This window comes from Anolis sagrei, chromosome X (assembly GCF_037176765.1).
Source record: "Anolis sagrei isolate rAnoSag1 chromosome X, rAnoSag1.mat, whole genome shotgun sequence".
NCBI lineage: Eukaryota > Metazoa > Chordata > Lepidosauria > Squamata > Dactyloidae > Anolis > Anolis sagrei.
This window is the reverse complement of record NC_090034.1, coordinates 50,724,979-50,742,374: the sequence shown is the minus strand read 5'-3', so window position 1 is coordinate 50,742,374 and position 17,396 is coordinate 50,724,979. Positions and strand designations below refer to the sequence as shown.

The 17,396-nt window shown below is 43.3% G+C and overlaps 1 protein-coding gene across 4 annotated transcripts in view; it reads right to left on the bottom strand.

The window, feature by feature from the left end:
- The window catches only part of GATAD2A (GATA zinc finger domain containing 2A), an 85,305-nt gene that overhangs the window by 7,887 nt on the left and 60,022 nt on the right, over positions 1-17,396 (bottom strand). For 3 of the 4 annotated variants that reach the window (XM_060785162.2, XM_060785161.2, XM_060785164.2), the window contains exons 4-10: positions 16,137-16,378; positions 10,740-10,869; positions 8,232-8,363; positions 7,049-7,141; positions 4,845-4,973; positions 2,819-3,007; positions 735-1,023 (exon numbers count right to left, since the gene is read on the bottom strand). In XM_060785162.2, coding sequence (XP_060641145.1) covers positions 735-1,023; positions 2,819-3,007; positions 4,845-4,973; positions 7,049-7,141; positions 8,232-8,363; positions 10,740-10,869; positions 16,137-16,369 — 1,195 coding nt within the window. In that variant the 5' untranslated portion in view covers positions 16,370-16,378. The remainder of the gene's footprint in view (positions 1-734; positions 1,024-2,818; positions 3,008-4,844; positions 4,974-7,048; positions 7,142-8,231; positions 8,364-10,739; positions 10,870-16,136; positions 16,379-17,396) is intronic. The other variant, XM_060785163.2, reaches the window with a different exon arrangement.

The following is a 17,396-nucleotide window of genomic DNA, read 5'->3' as shown; positions in this document are numbered from 1 at the left end:
ATTTTTGTGTATATATCTGTATATATGTGTGTTTGCATATGTGTGTGTGTATGGTTTTGTGAATGAATAGTAATGTATTGTTTTGGCTTTTATGTCTCTTCTGGTGTGTTTTTCCGTATTTTTATGAGTGATGGTCACTTGTTGGCCTGATACGTGCATTCTGTCCAAATTTGGTGTCAATGCGTTCAGTGATTTTTGAGTTATGTTAATCCCACAAACAAACACTACATTTTTATTTATACCTAGCTGTCCCCTGCCACGCACTGCTGTGGCCCAGTCTGTGTATGTGTGTTTTGTGTGTATATATGTGTGTGTATATATTTGTGTATATATGTAGTTTTGCGCATGCGTTGTAATGTAATTTTTGTTTTTTGGTGTTTTAAGTCTCATCTGCTGTGTTTTTCGGTGTTTTTATGAGTGATGGTCACTCGTTGGCCTGTTAGGGGTATAGTGTCCAAATTTGGTGTCAATTCATCCAGTGGTTTTTTAGTTATGTTTATTTATATAGATTACAGATCCATCCATCCCTTATTTGACCATTACAGATCTGTCTATCTGTCTATATGTCTGTCTATCTGTCTATCTATCTATCTATCTATCTATCTATCTATCTATCTATCTATCTAGTTCTACCTATACAGACGCATTCATTCATCCATCTATTATTCTACCATTACAGCTCTATCTATCTATCTATCTATCTATCTATCGTGACTAGGGCTCCTTTCTCATACCTTGGGCTTCTAGCAGGTTCTGCACCACCTCCTCTAACCCGACAAGGTAAATGAATTCGTTGTTGGCCGCGCTGGGCAGGAAGTTCATCTCGGGGGCCGGGGGCTTGGGAGGTGGGATCTCCAGCAGCGTCTTCTCCAGCTGCTTGCGCAGGGCTAGCTTGGCGGCCGCTTGTCGGCTGGCCGGTGAGTCGTTGGAGTTGACGATGGAGGCCACGCTGGAGGCGATGCTGGCTGCCGTGCTCACCTGGGAAGACGTCACTGAGCCCCCTTTCAGCGAATTCGATGAGGCCTGCGCGGGAAAAAAGAAGATGAGACTCTTAGTTATCTGAGCTGGGGATGTTCACTTTCTTGAACGATGGTGACACGAGAGTTTCAATACTGGAATGGACTGTCTTCTGCTGCTCGAGAGACTGAGACACAATTGAGCCATAGATTCAAACAGCAGGAAGAGATTTCCACCTAAACATTAGGAACAGCTTCCTGACAATAAGCTGCATAATAAGATGCTGCTTTGGAGTCTTATGGAGTCTCCTTCTCTAGAGGATGGCCATCTGTCGGGAGGGCTTAGATTGTGTCCTCCTGTTTGGCAGAAGGCCTGGATGGCCCTTGGGAACTCTTCCAGCTCTAGGAATCTATCATCCATCCATCCATCTATCTATCTATCTATCTCTATTGAATCTATCTATCCTATCTCTCTCTCTCTCTCTAGGAATCTATCTATCTTTAGGAATTTGTCTGTCTGTCTGTCTGTCTGTCTGTCTGTCTATCTATCTATCTATCTATCTAGGTATCTATTGATCTATCTATTCATCTTTCTCTAGTAATCTATCTATCTCTATTGAATCTATCTATCTTTCTATCTATCTATCTATCCTCTCTCTCTCTCTCTAGGAATCTATCTATCTGTCTGTCTATCTATCTATCTATTTATCTTTCTCTAGTAATCTATCTATATCTTTCTATCTATCTATCCTATCTCTCTCCCCCCCCCTCTCTAGGAATCTATCTATTTTTAGGAATCTGTCTATCTGTCTGTCTATCTATCTATCTATCTATCTATCTATCTAGATATCTATTGATCTATCTATTTATTTTTCTCTAGTAATCTATCTCTATTGAATCTATCTATCTATCTATCTATCTATCTATCTATCTATCTATCTATCTACCTATCTATCTCTCTCTCTCTAGAATCTATCTTTAGGAATCTGTCTGTATCTAACAATCTATCTATAAATCTATAGGTATCTATCTAAAGGGGGCAGGACTGGATGGCCCTCTGTCTGGAGGGATCGGATGGTGTCACACTGAGGAAAAGGGGGCAAACTTGGAGAAGAGAAGGGGACACAAGGTCCCATTGAGGATATGGCAACCTTGTTTTCTAGTCTGGAGATTATGATATAGATTCCACCTCAACTTGAGGAAGAACTTCCTGAAGGTCAGAGTTGTTCAATGATGGGATATGTGTGTTGGGAGGGATCAGACTATGTCTTCCCTTATGGCAGAATGGGGCTGGACTGGATGGCCTTTGGGGAACCCTTCCAACTCTAGCACTCTTTGATTCGATAGCCTTATTTCTCCATGAGTCTACAGATGTCTACAAGGTCATCTGTCGGGAGGGAGCTGATTGTGTCTTCCTTATGGCAGAATGGGGATGGACTGGATGGCATTTGGGAGCCTTTTCCAACTCTAGCACTCTTTGATTTGATAGCTCTATTTCTCCATGAACCTGCTAATGTCTATAAGGTGATCTGTTGGGAGGGATCAGATTCTGATTTCCCTTATGCAGAATGGGGATGGACTGAATGGTCTTTGGGGGCACCTTCCAACTCTAGTAGTCTATAATTTGATACCCCTATTTCCCCCTGATGTTTATAAGCCACCCCCCCTCCAGGAGATAGAGCAGAATAGAAATAAAGTTTGATTATTATTATTATTATTATTATTATTATTATTATTATTATGTTATTTGTTGGGAGGGATCAGATTGTGTCTTCCCTTATGCAGAATAGGGATAGACTGGATGGCCTTTGGAGGTCCCTTCCAACTCTATGTACCTCTTGCCACTGGTTTCGGGGCCTCACCTGGGGGATGTTGACCAGGAGGCTAGCGTTGGGGACATTGGTGACACGGATGAGGCCCTGCTGGATGATGCGCTGGCCCTGGATCTGGACGCTGGGCACTGAAGCCCGGGGGGCCAGGAGCAGCGGCGGCGGCCCTGAGCCGGAGTGGTGGCGGATGTTGTGGATTTGCTGGGAAGACACAGAGATGGGCTGATACGGATGGAACCACAAGAGAAAAGAGCGGGGAAGACGAGCCAAGAAAGAAGGAAAGACGATGCGATGAGGTGGAGGGAGAATGGGGGAAGAAGGAGAGAATAGAGCAAAAGCGTTAGTCTCTCAAGCTTCGGACAGAAGGTTCCTGCCAATTATCATCATCATTTGATACACAACAAAATTAGTACACAGCAAACAAGATCACTATGCTGGCTTTTGAATTCGATCACACTTTGGCCACTTTCCAAGTGTTGTTGTTGTTGTTATTATTATTATTATATATTTATAATAATAATAATAATAATAATAATAATAATAATAATAATTTTGCTGTGAGTTTTCTGGGCTGTCTGGCCATGTTCCAGAAGCATTCTCTCCTAATGTTTCGCCCGCATCTATGGCAGGCATCCTCGGATGTTGTGAGGTGGCCAATTGCAACATTCATACTTGCCTCCAGCAGACAAGGGTTTTTTCTCCCACCTTGGACATTAGTCCACAGATATATAAACCTCACTTGCCTGGTTACCAACAGACCTCACAATCTCAGAGGTGGGCGAAACGTCAGGAGAGAATGCTTCTGGAACATGGCCAGACAGCCTGGAAAACTCACAGCAACCCAGTGATTCTGGCCATGAAAGCCTTCAATAATAATAATAATAATAATTATTATTATTATTATTATTATTATTATTAATACCCTGCTTCATCTCCCCAAAGGGGACTCAAATTCTCATATAACCATAAAATCTGCTTATTACATGTTTCAGCTATACGCAAAGAGCTTGCCATACCACAGAACTACATTGGAGGGCAGAAAAGTGTTCTCTGTAGCTCTCCAGAGTGATTCAATGCTCAACTTCTGAAGTTTTTCTATAGGCTTCTAATGCAATTCTATGGGAACTTCCGAGGTTTCTCTATAGGGCTCCATTGCAATTCTATGACCAACTTTTGGAAGGTTTTTAAAATAGGTTTCTAATGAAATTCTATGAAAACTTCTATAGACTTCAAGTGTGATTCAATGGTCAACTTCTAAGGTTTCTCTCTAGGTGTCCAATGCAATTCTCTATGGCACCTGCTGGGGTTTCTATAGAGGTTTCCAATGCAATTCTATGGCCATCTTCTGGGAATGTTTTTTTTAAAGTAGGGGCCAAGCTTTAGCACAGGAGGTTAACTGCCAGATGCAGTAAATCTTGCCAGCCAGAAGGTTGACAGTTCAAAGCTCAGGTGAGGGTGAGCTCCTGGCCTTTCAGCCTAGCTTCTGCCTACCTAGCAGTTCGAACACAGCAATGTGAGTAGATAAATAGGGACCGCTTTACAGCAGGGAAGTATTTAAGGCACCCGTAAGGAAATGCCAAAAAATACCGGTGATTTGATCAAAGAGGAAGTTTACAAACAAAGCTCTTTGGCAGGGAAAGTGAAGCAACAGGACCCCCCGTGGCTGGAACCGAGTGCAGCCTCCAAGATCCCAAAGGTGGGAAAAGCCTATATATACCTCTATCTATGTACAGTTGTCTGTCTTATTATTGCATAAATAGCACTGAATGTTTGCCGCATATATGTTCTGTGATCTGCTCTGAGTCCCCTTCAGGGTGAGAAGGGCAGAATATAAATACTGTAAATAAATAAGGTTTCTAATGCAATCCTATGGCAACTTCTGAGGTTTCTATCTATTGTTTCTAATGCAATTTTATGGTCAACTTCTAATAGAAGTGCCCCACTCCCACCTCTTTTGGACTATGATTCCCAACAGCTAGGGATGCTGAGTCGAATAATAGAGGGTCCTTCCCTTCTCCTTGCCGAGAAAATGAATGTAAAAGACCAGTAAATAACTCACCTGGGCCCCTCGGACAAGGGGAGGCATGACGATTTGGGTGTTTTGCTGAGAACCCAGCTTGGAAGAGGCCTGCTGCCCGCCGCGGATCAACGGAGGAGGGATAATTGTCCCAGGAATACGAGAGGAATTCTGGCAGAAATATTGTTGTTGTTATTATTATTATAAAATATTATTTATTGTTATTATTTATTACTATTAGTCAAGTTCGAACTCCACAGTAATCGGTTTTCGCAGTCGGACGCAAAATCAGGCAGCATGTCCCATCCCGACTATACCTCTATGATGTAGCTATGCAGATAATAGCAAACCCTATTGAAACAAAGGATTTCCGGACCCTAAAATACTATTGAGCGAGGATGGAAAAGCAAGAAAAATGCCTAGGGAGGACATATTTTCCCGGACGTAGATACACAATCCTGCAAATATGAGTGTTGTAAAGCAGCGGTTCTCAAAGTGTGCTCCGCGAGCCCTTGAACTGGACTGCCTCTGGGGTTTCAGCTATTATTATTATTATTATTATTATTATTATTATTATTAGAAACACAACAAGATGAGTCCACAGCAGACACTCTGATGGCTGTTGTATTGGATCACATGTCGGACACTTCCCAAGGACTGTGTGATTTATCGCCGAATAATGTGTGCAGATACCAGTAAGGTGGCTTTCTGCAGCTGGCAGATGGTAATTTTGTCAGCGCCGAGGTCTTTGGGCACTGCGCCCAGTGTGCTCCTAGTACTCAGGAGACACCAATGACCTTCCCTCCAGTGACACTGCAGGTTATAGTGAGTGTCATGAACATGTACAAGAGCCCTGCCAATGTCCTCCACAAACACCATACTGCTCACCACCCAAGTGAAGGCTTTCATACAGGGATAATTTCATCCTCCTCAGACATCACAGTATTTCTGACTCTCTCCATTGGTGTGGAATTTGCATGACCCTGCCCACTGCCTCTCCCTTCACCCTTTCCTATTCTTTTCTATGGCACACAGCAAACAGAGAAATTGATCAGCAACTGAACATACTAGAAAGGTTTGGGGAGAATTCACCATGACTTATAGGAGTTGTAGGGACTGGAATGTATAGTTCGCCTGCAATCTAAGAGCACTCAACACCAGCAACAATGGACCTGGAACTAACTTGGCACACAGAATCCCCATGACCAACAAAACATACTGGAGGTCTTGTGAGGGATTTATAAGAGTTGTAGTTCACCTACATCCAAAGCGCACTATGAACCCAAACAATGATGGATCTGGACCAAACTTGGCATGCATACCCGATATGCCCAAATTAGTGGTGGGTTTTGATGGGAATTGGTCTGGACATTTTGGACTTGTAGGTACTGGGATTTATAGTTCACCTGCAATCAAACAGCACTCTAAACTCCCCCAAAAGATGGAATTGGACCAAACTTGGCACATAGAGCCCCCATTACAAACTAAAAATACTGGAGGTCGTTGAGGAAAATTTATCTTGATTTCAGGGAGTTGTAGTTCACCTACATCTAGAGAGCACTGCCAACCCAAACACCGATGGATCTTGACCACACTTGGAACACATACATGATATGCCCAAATTTGATTATTGGTTTGGAGGGAACTGACCTTCCTTTCTGAGAACTGTAGTTCACCCACAGCCAGAGAAACAGTGACCTCCACCTATGATGGACCTGGACCAAACTTGGCACATAGAATCCCCATGACTAACTCAACCTACTAGAGGCGTTTGAGGGGACTGACTCACCATAGTGGGAGTTGTAGTTTACCCTGCAGCCAGAAAGCACACTGAATCCCACCCATGATACATCTAGAACAACCTTGTCCAACATGACAAACTTGAAGTACTGGTAGAGTTTTTCGGCGCATGATGTGAGTTGCACTTCAACCACAACCTTATGCATCTTGTACAATTAAAAATTTGACTTTTTCAAATAACTTGGGCAACTCTGGGCAACCAAGCTAGTAATATAGTATAATATATAAACATTTTGGGGGGCTCCACAAGAAACTTCTTCAAAAATGGCTCTGTGGCTGAAAAAGTTTGAGAACCCCTGCCGTAATGTATCATTCAATCATATACCAATGTTAAAGGTGAAACATCTGGTTTTTGTACAATTTCCCCCATAACTATCTATACACTGTGTGCACATAAATGCACCTCTGTACATCTCCAAGGACAGGCAATATAATTATTTACAAACCTGTAGGAGAGCCGACTTGCCCGACGTGAGGCTCTGTGTCCCTCGCACCAGCGGTGGCGGCGTTGCCGCAGCGTTTCCGGAAGACCCGATGGGCTGCAAAGGATCATATGGAAAAAAGGAAAAGAAAACAATACTTTAGAAAAGTAAACCGGGGGCTGGGCGGTTTAAGGTTCCCAAGGTAATAAAATGGATCATGAAAACGGATCGATGTAGAGCAGTGATCCTCAACCTTCCTAATGCCGTGACCCCTTAATACAGTTCCACATGTTGTGGTGATCCCCAATCGTAACATTATTTTTGTTGCTACTTCATAACTGTCATTTTGCCACTGTTATGAATCGTAATGTCAACATCTGATATGCAGGATGTATCTTCATTCACTGGACCAAACTTGGCACAAATACACAATACGTCCACATTTGAATACTGGTGGGGTTGGATATTGATTTTATCATTTGGGAGTTGTAGTTGCAGGGATTTATAGTTCACCTGCAATCAAAGAGCATTCTGAATTCCACCAACGATGGAATTCAACCAAACTTGGCACACAGAACTCCCATGACCAACAAAATACTAGAAGGGTTTGGTGGGCGTTGATGTTGAGTTTGGGAGTTGTAGTACACCTACATCCAGAGAGCACTGTGGACTGAAACAACAATGGATCTGGACCAAACTTGACACGAATACTCAATATGCCCAAATGTGAACATTGGTGGAGTTTGGGGGAAAATAGACCTTGACATTTGGGAGTTGTAGTTGCTGGAATTTATAGTACACCTACAATAAAGGAGCATTCTGAACCCCACAAACGAGAGAATTGGGACTTCCCACACAGAACCCCAATGACTAACAGAAAAAATATGTTTTCTGATGGTCTTTGGCAACCCCTCTGACACCCCCCTGTGACTCCTCAGGGGTCCCGACCCCCAGGTCGAGAAATACTGATGTAGAGGGTGGGTAAAAAGAAACACAAATGGTTCTTAAGTGCAAGGATTTCTGTATTCCAGGTCTGAGGATCGGTGAGATGGCGGGAGATAGATAGATGGATGGATGGATGGAGTTGCACTTTAAAAATGTCCCTGTTCTGATTTACAAACAATTTCAACTTAAGAACAAACCCACAGAACCTATCTAGTTCGAAACTTGGGGATTGCCTGTACTAATGTTCACTCTTCGGGTTCACCTTTTGGGCAGTTGTCTCCTTCTGGATCTGACTCTGCCGCAGCTTTTTCAACAGCACCAGTTTGGCTTCCTCTAACCGCAGCTCCTCCTTCAGCTGCTTGATCATGCGCTCCCGTTCCTCGGGACTGCTCTTCTGCGGGGACACAAGCAAAGAAAGTCAGGATGGCTTATCCTTATGAAATCCAACTTGCTCAGGGCCAGTGATTTTATGATGGCCCAGCCATGTTTGCAACTTAGTTAACAGGAATTTTGCATAAAGCTTTACAATTACCGACAAAAGACTGGTAACTGGATGGATTGGTAGGATCACCCTTGTTCTAGACTGGTACTACAATGACAAACTGTCAACAACCCGTGTTGGTAATGATGAACACTGCCATCAAGAGGGGGGTCCATCACTCAGGTTATGATTTATTATTCGTATTTATTATTATTATTATTATTATCATTATTATTATTATCTATACACATAATAAAAGTGAAAATATGTATGTGTGTGTGACTGGGGAGTCCACTTAAACAGACAAGCTCCTGTCTCCACAAACAGCTATAGCTCCCACCACACAGGAGACACTAAGGGCTCTCCCTCCATTGACATTGCAGGTTACAGCGAGTGCCATGAACATGTCCAAGAGTCCTGCCAATCTCCTTCACCAACATCATCATCCTGTCCACCACCCAAGTAAAGGCTTACGGGGACAATTCCATCCCTTCCTTCCATCCTTATTTATTTAAAACATTTATATTCCGCCCTTCTCACCCCGCAGGGTACTCAGGGCGGAGCACAAGATATATACAGCAAACATTCAATGCTGGGACATCAAACCATAAATATATACAAACATTAAAATCACTTATATTTACATTAAAAGTTGCTTAAAAAATCATCTCAGGACACCATTTGCCTCATTGCACTGCCCCAAAGGTTTGGTCCCACAGCCAGGTCTTCACCATCCTTCTGAAGAACAGGAGGGAGGGGGCTGATCTAATATTGCCAGGAAGGGAGTTCCCTCCTTCCTCCTTCCATCCTTCCCTACCTCCCTTTTGTCCTTCTTTCCTTCTCTCTTTCCTTCTTTCCACCCTTCCTTCCCTTTTGTCTTTCCTTCTTTCCTCCCTCCTTCCCACTCTTTCTTCTTTCATCCTTCCCTTCCAACCTTTCATCCTTCTCTCTTTCTTCCCCTCTTTCCTCCTTCCTTCCCACTCTCCCTCTTCCTTCTTTCATCCTTCCCTTCCACCCTTTTGTCCTTCTCTCTTTCTTCCCTCCTCCTTCCCCTCTTCCCTCCTTCTTCTTTCATCCTTCCCTTCCACCCTTTTGTCCTTCTCTCTTTCTTCCCTCCTTCTTCCCCTCTTTGCTCCCTCCTTCCCACTTCTTCTTTCATCCTTCTTTTACACCCTTTTGTTCTTATTTCTTCCCTCCTTCTTCCCCTCTTTTCCCTCCCTCCCTCCCTTGTCTTTTCTTCATCCTTCCCTTCCATCCTTCTCTTTTTCCTCCCTCCTTCCTTTCCTTTCCACCCTATTGTCCTTCTTTCCTTTCCCTTTTCTTTCCTTCCTTCCTTCCCTTTTGTCTTTTCTTCATCCTTCCCTTCCATCTTTCTCTTCTTTTTCCTTCCTCCTTCCTTTCCACCCTATTGTCCTTATTTCCTTCCCCTTTTCTTTGCTTCCTTCCTCCTTCCCTCCCTCTTTCTCCTATCCTTCCCTTCCACCCTTTCATCCTTCCTTCCTTCCCTTTTTGCTTTCCATCCTCCTCATCTCTCCCACTCTTTCTCCTTCCATCCTACTCATCCTCCCTTTCATCCTTTCTTCCCCTTCTTTCCTTCCTTCCACCCTTCTCTTCCTTCCTTCCCTTTCCTCCCTCCTTCCCTAAATCCCTCTTTCTCCTTCCATCCTTCTCTTCCTCCCTTCTCTTTTTTTCCTTCCTTCCTTCCCTTTCCTCTCTCCTTCCCTAAATCCCTCTTTCTCCTTCCATCCTTCTCTTCCCCACCTTCCTTCCTTCACCGGGCAGCCAGTCCTCCTAGCAGAGAGTGCTATCATGTGTCCCCTAAGTTAGAGTGTTTGCCTAGGCCTGCTCTCAAGGGTTTTTAATAATAATAATAATAATAATAATAATAATAATAATAATAATCTTTATTTATACCCTGCCACCATTTCCCTAATGGGGACTGGGGGCAGTTTACATGCAGCCAAGCCCATACAACAAATTACAACAAATTTGGCCCCTCTCTGAAAGGTCATGCTTTTCCATAACAGTTACAAACTCCAAAAGGTGATTTCCAAAAGGTTATGAATGCCATTTTTCAAAACTTTGGAATGTCCTGTACAGCATTCTTATTTGTTGGTGAATTTTAATACACTCCATATCAAACCCAGAATTATTTGAACTTCTTGCACTCCGACTGGGTTGAGGGTTGCTTGTAAGAGAGTTTGCCAATTGAACAATTAGGTTGTTAAATAGCCCCAGCAGAGGCGGACATAACGCTGTCCGACATCCATGCGCCCGTGTCCGACTTACCATGAGCACCTCTGCGCTGGTCTCTTTCAAGGGGCTTTTCGTCAAGCCGTTCATCCTGGGGCTGGAGGGCTCGTTGTCCGAGAGCACGATGACGTCCGGCGAGGGGACCCTCCGCTCCCGTTTGGCATCGCTGTCCAAAGAAAACGGAGAGAAGGACTTGAGACTTGTTCAGAACTGGCTTTGAGCACTGAATGCTGACTCTGTAGGCCAGGGTTTGAATCCTCATATGATTATGTGCGGGTCACACACTCTCAGCCTCAGAGGAAGGGAGAGGGAAGCTGCTTCTGGACCAATCTAGCCAAGAAATACATCCCATAAGTAGGAAATGCTTTCAAGGCACACGACAACAGAAATGTGTGAAATTCATGGGTCACCAAAAGTCAACTGTAGTCTATGATAACAATGATGTACTTTAACTATGTTAAAATACCTGCCTCAGGGGAGCGTGCTTGCTCAATCCGTCTTTAACATTTATACAAATGACCAGTGATGGCCAGAAGGGGCACAGAGTTTCATCTACGCTGATGATCGTGCCATCACCGCTCAAGCAGCGAGCTTTGAAATGGTTGAACAGAAGCTCTCCAAAGCTTTAGGTGCTCTTACTGCCTATGACAATCCATTCTAATCCATTTAAAACACAGACATGTGCTTTTCATCTTAAGAACAGACAAGCATCTCGAGCTCTGAGGATGACCTGGGAAGGAATCCCAAAGTAACATTGCAGCACACCCAAATACCTGGGAGTCACTCTGCACCATGCTCTGACTTACAAGAAGCACTGTTTGACTAGCAAGCAAAAAGTGGGTGCTAGAAATAACATCGTACGAAAGCTGACTGGCACAACCTGGGGATCACAACCAGACACAGTGAAGCCATACATCTGCCCTTGCGCTTGGCTACTTTGCTACTAGTAGGTTTTAAATGGTGTATTTTAATTTCGAGATAAATGTTTTTATTGTTTATGTATGTGTATATGAATTCGTGTCCCGGCATTGAATGTTTGCCATATATATGCTGTGCTCTGCCCTGAGTCCCCTTCGGGGTGAGAAGGGCGGAATATAAATGTTTTAAATAAATCTGTATTAATAAAAATGTAATGTTTGTTTGTGGGATTAACATAACTCAAAAACCACTGGATGAATTGACACCAAATTTGGACACAAGACACCTACTAACCCAAGGAGTGACCATCACTAAAAAAATGATTTTGTCATTTGGGAGTTGTAGTTGCTGGGATTTATAGTTTACTTACAATCAAAGAGCATTCTGAATTCCACCAATGATGGAATTGAACCAAAAGTGGCACACAGGACTCCCAAGACCAACAGAAAACACTAGAAGGGTTTGATGGGCATTAGTCCTTGAGTTTGGGAGTTGTAGTTCACCTACATCCAGAGAGCACTGAGGACACAAACAATGATGGATCTGGGCCAAACTTGGCACGGATACTCCATATGCCCAAATATGAACATAGATGGAATTTGGGGGAAATAGACCTTGATATTTTTGAGTTGTAGCTGCCGGGATTTATAATTCACCTACAATCAAAGCACATGCTGAACGCCACCAACGACAGAACTGGGGCAAACTTCCCACACAGAACCCCCACACTTAAGGCCGTCCAGTCCAACTCCCTTCACCAGGACAAGAAAACGTAATCAAAGCCCTCCTGACAAAGACCCATCCAGACATAGATATAGATAGATAGATATGATTCATACACACACAAATATAGTATCACAGATTTGAAAGGGACTCCTAAAGAAGGACAATGATATGTTGCAGGTTCCAGGGTGGGGAAACCAGACACTCTCCACATCAACACTGACAAAGAAACAGCAACAAATACTGTTTACCCACAAGCATCAAGAAATTACATTTATCAGAAACCAACGCTTTCTAATTACTTTATTTTCCAGATCACCAGACTGGGTAACAGCAACGCATGGCAGGGGACGGCTAGTAAATAATAAATACTGAATACACATGTCCAGTGTGGAATACATCTCACCACGTTAAAACAATGGATGTGGCATTGCAGGACATCCCAATATCTGGGAGTTACAATGAACCGTGCTCTAACTTACAAGAAGCACAGCTTGACTAGAATCTTAGAGTTGGAAGACACCTCGTGGGCCATCCAGTCCAACCCCCTGCCAAGAAGCAGGAAAATTGCATTCAAACCACTCCCGACAGATGGCCATCCAGCCTCTGTTTAAAAGCCTCCAAAGAAGGAGCCTTTTTTTTACTATCAAGCAAAAAGTGGGTGCTAGAAATAACATTGTACAAAAGCTGACTGGCACAACCTGGGGATCACAACCAGATACAGTGAAGGCATCTGCCCTTGCGCTTTGCCACTCTGCTTGCTCAGCGTGGAGCACATCTCATCGCATCGCATTAAAATAGTGGATGTGACTTTTAATGAGAAATAACACATTATCACAGGATGTCTACGCCCAACACCACTGGAGAAATTATACTGTTTAGCTGGGATTGCTCCAGTAGCAGCAAGTAATGAAAGGAACAAGCAGTGACATCTCCGGCCCATCCCCTGTTTGGATATCAGCCAGCAAGCCAACGGCTTAAATCAAGAAATAGTTTCCTAAGATCTACAGAGATATTCACAGGAACACCTCAGCAAGCAAGAGTCCAAAAATGGCAGGTAAAAATTCTGAACCTCAATCTGTGGCTGAGGCCAGTGAGAGACTCCCTCCTGGGCACACAGAAGACTGGGCGACTTGGAAGGCGCTGAACAGACTGCACTCTGACATCAAGAGATGCAGAGCCAACCTTAAAATGGGGCCATGAAGTGGAGTCCATGACATGTGAGTGTGGCAAAGAGCAAACCACAAACCACTTACTACAATGCAGCCAGAGCCTTGTCACATGCACAAAGGAGGACCTTCTCACAGTAACGCCAGAGGCATTCAAAGGGGCCAGCTTCTGGTCAAAGGAAATTTAGTATAACTTTGTTTGTGTTTTTTCTATACATTATAATTGCATTCTCAATTCACTTCTGACACGATAAATAAATAAATACAATGTTGTGCCCTGTCTTGAATCCAAAGGAAAGGTGGGCAATCAATACAAGAAATATTATTGTGATTATTAACTCAACAGGGAAATTGGAGGCAAAGGAAGGCTGGAAATCGCACTGGGGTTTTTTTTCCACTCCGCATTACCTCTGCAACCCACTAGAGGACCTGTAAACACCATCCATAGATCCATCCAACTTTTTGCGAAGTTTAAGACCAAAATCTAAGAAGGCAGGGGAATATGACCAGCAGAGAATCCTTCTTTCTCCACAGTAGAGGCTGGATGGCCATCTGTCGGGAGGGCTTGGGTTGGGATTTCCTGTCTGGCAGAAAGGGGTTGGACTGGATGGCCCCTGGGGGCCCCTTCCGACTCTAGGATTCACACTTCCGGAGGGCAATCCTCCCCCATCTCTTGCATGTCACATGACCCACAGAGGCCATGCCTGGCGTCAGTCACGTGACCCAACCGGTTGGAACCGGTTTCGTGACACATGGCTTTCATTTGTGGAGCAAGGGATGGGGGAAGGAGGGAAGGAAGGAAGGAAGGAGAGAAGGAAGGAAGGAGTGAGGGGAGGAAAGAAGGAAGAAAAGAGTGAGAGAAGGAAGGAAGGAAGGCAGGATAGAAGGCAGGAAAGAGGGAGGGAGGGAGGGAGGGAGGGAGGGAAGGAAGGAAGGAAGGAAGGAAAAAGTTAGGAAAGAAAGCGGGAAAGAAAGAAGGAAAGAGGGAGGGAAGGAGTGAAGGAAGGAGGAAAAGAAGGAAGGAAGGAAGGAAGGAGAGAAGGAAAGAAGGAGTGAGGGAAGGAAAGAAGGAAGGAAAAAGTGAGAAAAGGAAGAAAGGAAGGAAAAAGGAAGGAAAGAGTTAAGGAAGGAAGGAAAGAAAGAGTGAGGGAAAGAAGGAAGGGAAGAGGGAGGGAAGGAACAAAGGAGTGAGGGAAGGAAGGGGAGAAGGAAGGAAGGAGTGAGAGAAAGAAAGATGAAAAGAAAGAGTTAGGGAAAGAAGGAATGAAGGAAAAAAGGAAGGAAAGAGTGAGAGAGGGAAGGAAGGAAAGAGTTAGGGAAGGAAGGAAGGAAAGAAAGAAAGAGTGAGGAAAAGAAGGAAGGAAAGAGGAAGGGAGGGAAGGAACGAAGAAGTGAGGGAAGGAAGGAAGGAAGGAAGGAAGGAAGGAAGGAAGGAAGGAAGGGGAGAAGGAAGGAAGGAGTGAGAGAAAGAAAGATGAAAAGTGTGAGGGAAAGAAGGAAGGAAGGAAAAAAGGAAGGAAAAAGGGAGGGAGGGAGAGAAGGAAGCCAAAACAAGTCTCCTCTGAAGAAATCTTGCCCAGAAAACCAAGGAGGTCGCTATAAACTGCAGGCTACTTTAAGGTCTAGAGATAAAAGTGGGATATGATGATTAATAATTGTAATAATAACACTGTATTGCTTCGATTCTAAGATGTCACTGATGGCAAGATGCACACTAATGTCAATACAGAACCAAAGCTTTATGTGTGTGTGTATAATTGGAGAAACATTATAAGCTAAAATTGGGTGCCGAGCCGTATCCGGAGGGTAAGGTGGGAGCGACACACAAGGCACATCCGCGCAACCGGCCGTCCTGGAAAAGCCGGTCGGCCAAGAATCCTCATTTCCAATTCCAAGGAGATCGTTTTGACATTTGGCCCAGCGATTCTGGGATGGGCAGCTCCAAAAGTCGGGAAGGGTTGGGACGGTTTAAATTAAGGGGGGAAAGCCAGAAAAGGCTGCAAGGGAGAAGTCTGATCCTCATCGGGATTTGTGACTTCCAAACCTCTTCCTTGAATGGCTTTGCTCAGAACCGGACATAATCCAATCCCTTCCAACAGATTCCCATCTAGCCTCCTAAACATCAGGAGGTTTCTGGGGAAACAGGGCTATAGAATCATAAGATATTAAAGCTTCATGGAGAAAAAGGACTATAGAATCCTAGACTCCTAGAGTTGGAAGGGACCCCAAGGGCCATCCAATCCGACTTTATTCTGCCATTATGGACACCATCTGACCCCTCCTAATGGATGGTCATCCAGCCTAACAAACAACAGAAGTTTTGTGGAGAAATTCGGCTACAGCATCATAATATCCTAGAGTCGGATGGGCTGTTCGGTCCAACCTCAATTTGCTACGACACAATCCAGTCCCTCTGACAGATGTTCATCTGGCCTCATAGACATTAGAAGGTTCATGGAGAAATAGGGCAACCATATCATTAAATCCAAGAGTAGGATAAGGTCTTCAAGGGCCATTCAGTCCAACCTCATTTTGCCACAACACCATACGACCCCTCTCAACAGATGGCCAACCAGCCCCTGCTTCTAAACCTTCCTAAAAGAAAGGAAGAAAGAGGGCCTACCTTTTGGAGGTGCTCATGTCCACCGGCTCGTCCCCTGTGGGCCCCTCGGCCTTGACAGCGGCGTTGGCCTCCTCTCCTTTCACCAAATCCACATTGGGGTCCCCTTCATCGCCGGAGTCATCCCCGATTAGGCCCTTGTCCATCTTCATCTTCTTACAGTCCACGTCATTCGGGGTGACCTCCCGCTCGAGGGCTCGCTTCTGGCTCCGGGTCCGGCAAGCCTCCTCCGTCATTGTGGTGTTCTGGGAAAAAGAATAGTAATAATAAATAATAAATCTTTATTTAGATCCCGCTTTTCTCACTAATAGGACCCAAAGCAGATCACAACATAATACAATACAAATCAAAGTTCACATCAATCACACAAAATAATAATAATAATAATAATAATAATAATAAGTGATTAATGTCCTCTAAAAATCTGAGCCAAGTTCACATGAAACACACAAAATAATAATAACAATAATAACAATAATAGGTAATTCATGTCCACTTAGAAGTACGAACCAAGTTCACACCAATCCCACATAATAATAATAATAATAATAATAATAATAATAAGTGATTAATGTCCACCTAATATCCACTTAAAACTCTGAGCCAAGGTCACATCACACAAAATAATAATAATAATATGTTATTAATATCCACCTAAAAATCTGAGCCAAGTTCACATCAATCGCACAATAATAATACATGATTAATCCCCATGTAAAAGTGTGAGCCAAGTTCATGCCAATCACACAAAATTATTATTATTATTATTATTATTATTATTAGTGATTAATGTCCACCTAAAAGTGTGAGCCAAGTTCACACCAACCACACAAAATTATGATGATGATGATGATTATTACACGTGAATAATATCCACCTAAAATCTGAGCCAAGTTCACATCAATCACACAAAATAATAATAATAATAATAATAGTAAAATGTAATTAATATTCACCTAAAAATCTGAGCCAAGTTCACATCAATCACACAAAATAATAACAATAATAATAATAATATGTAATTAATACCTACCTAAGTATCTGAACCAAGTTCACATCACACAAAATAATAATAATAATAATACATGATTAATCTCCATGTAAGAGTGCGAGCCAAGTTCATGTTAATCACACAAAATTGTTATGATTATGATGATTATATGTGATTAATGTCAACCTAAAAATGCAAGCCAAGTTCACACCAATCACACAAAATGATGATGATGATTTTTTTTCCTTGTCAGGAGATACTTTAGAAACTGC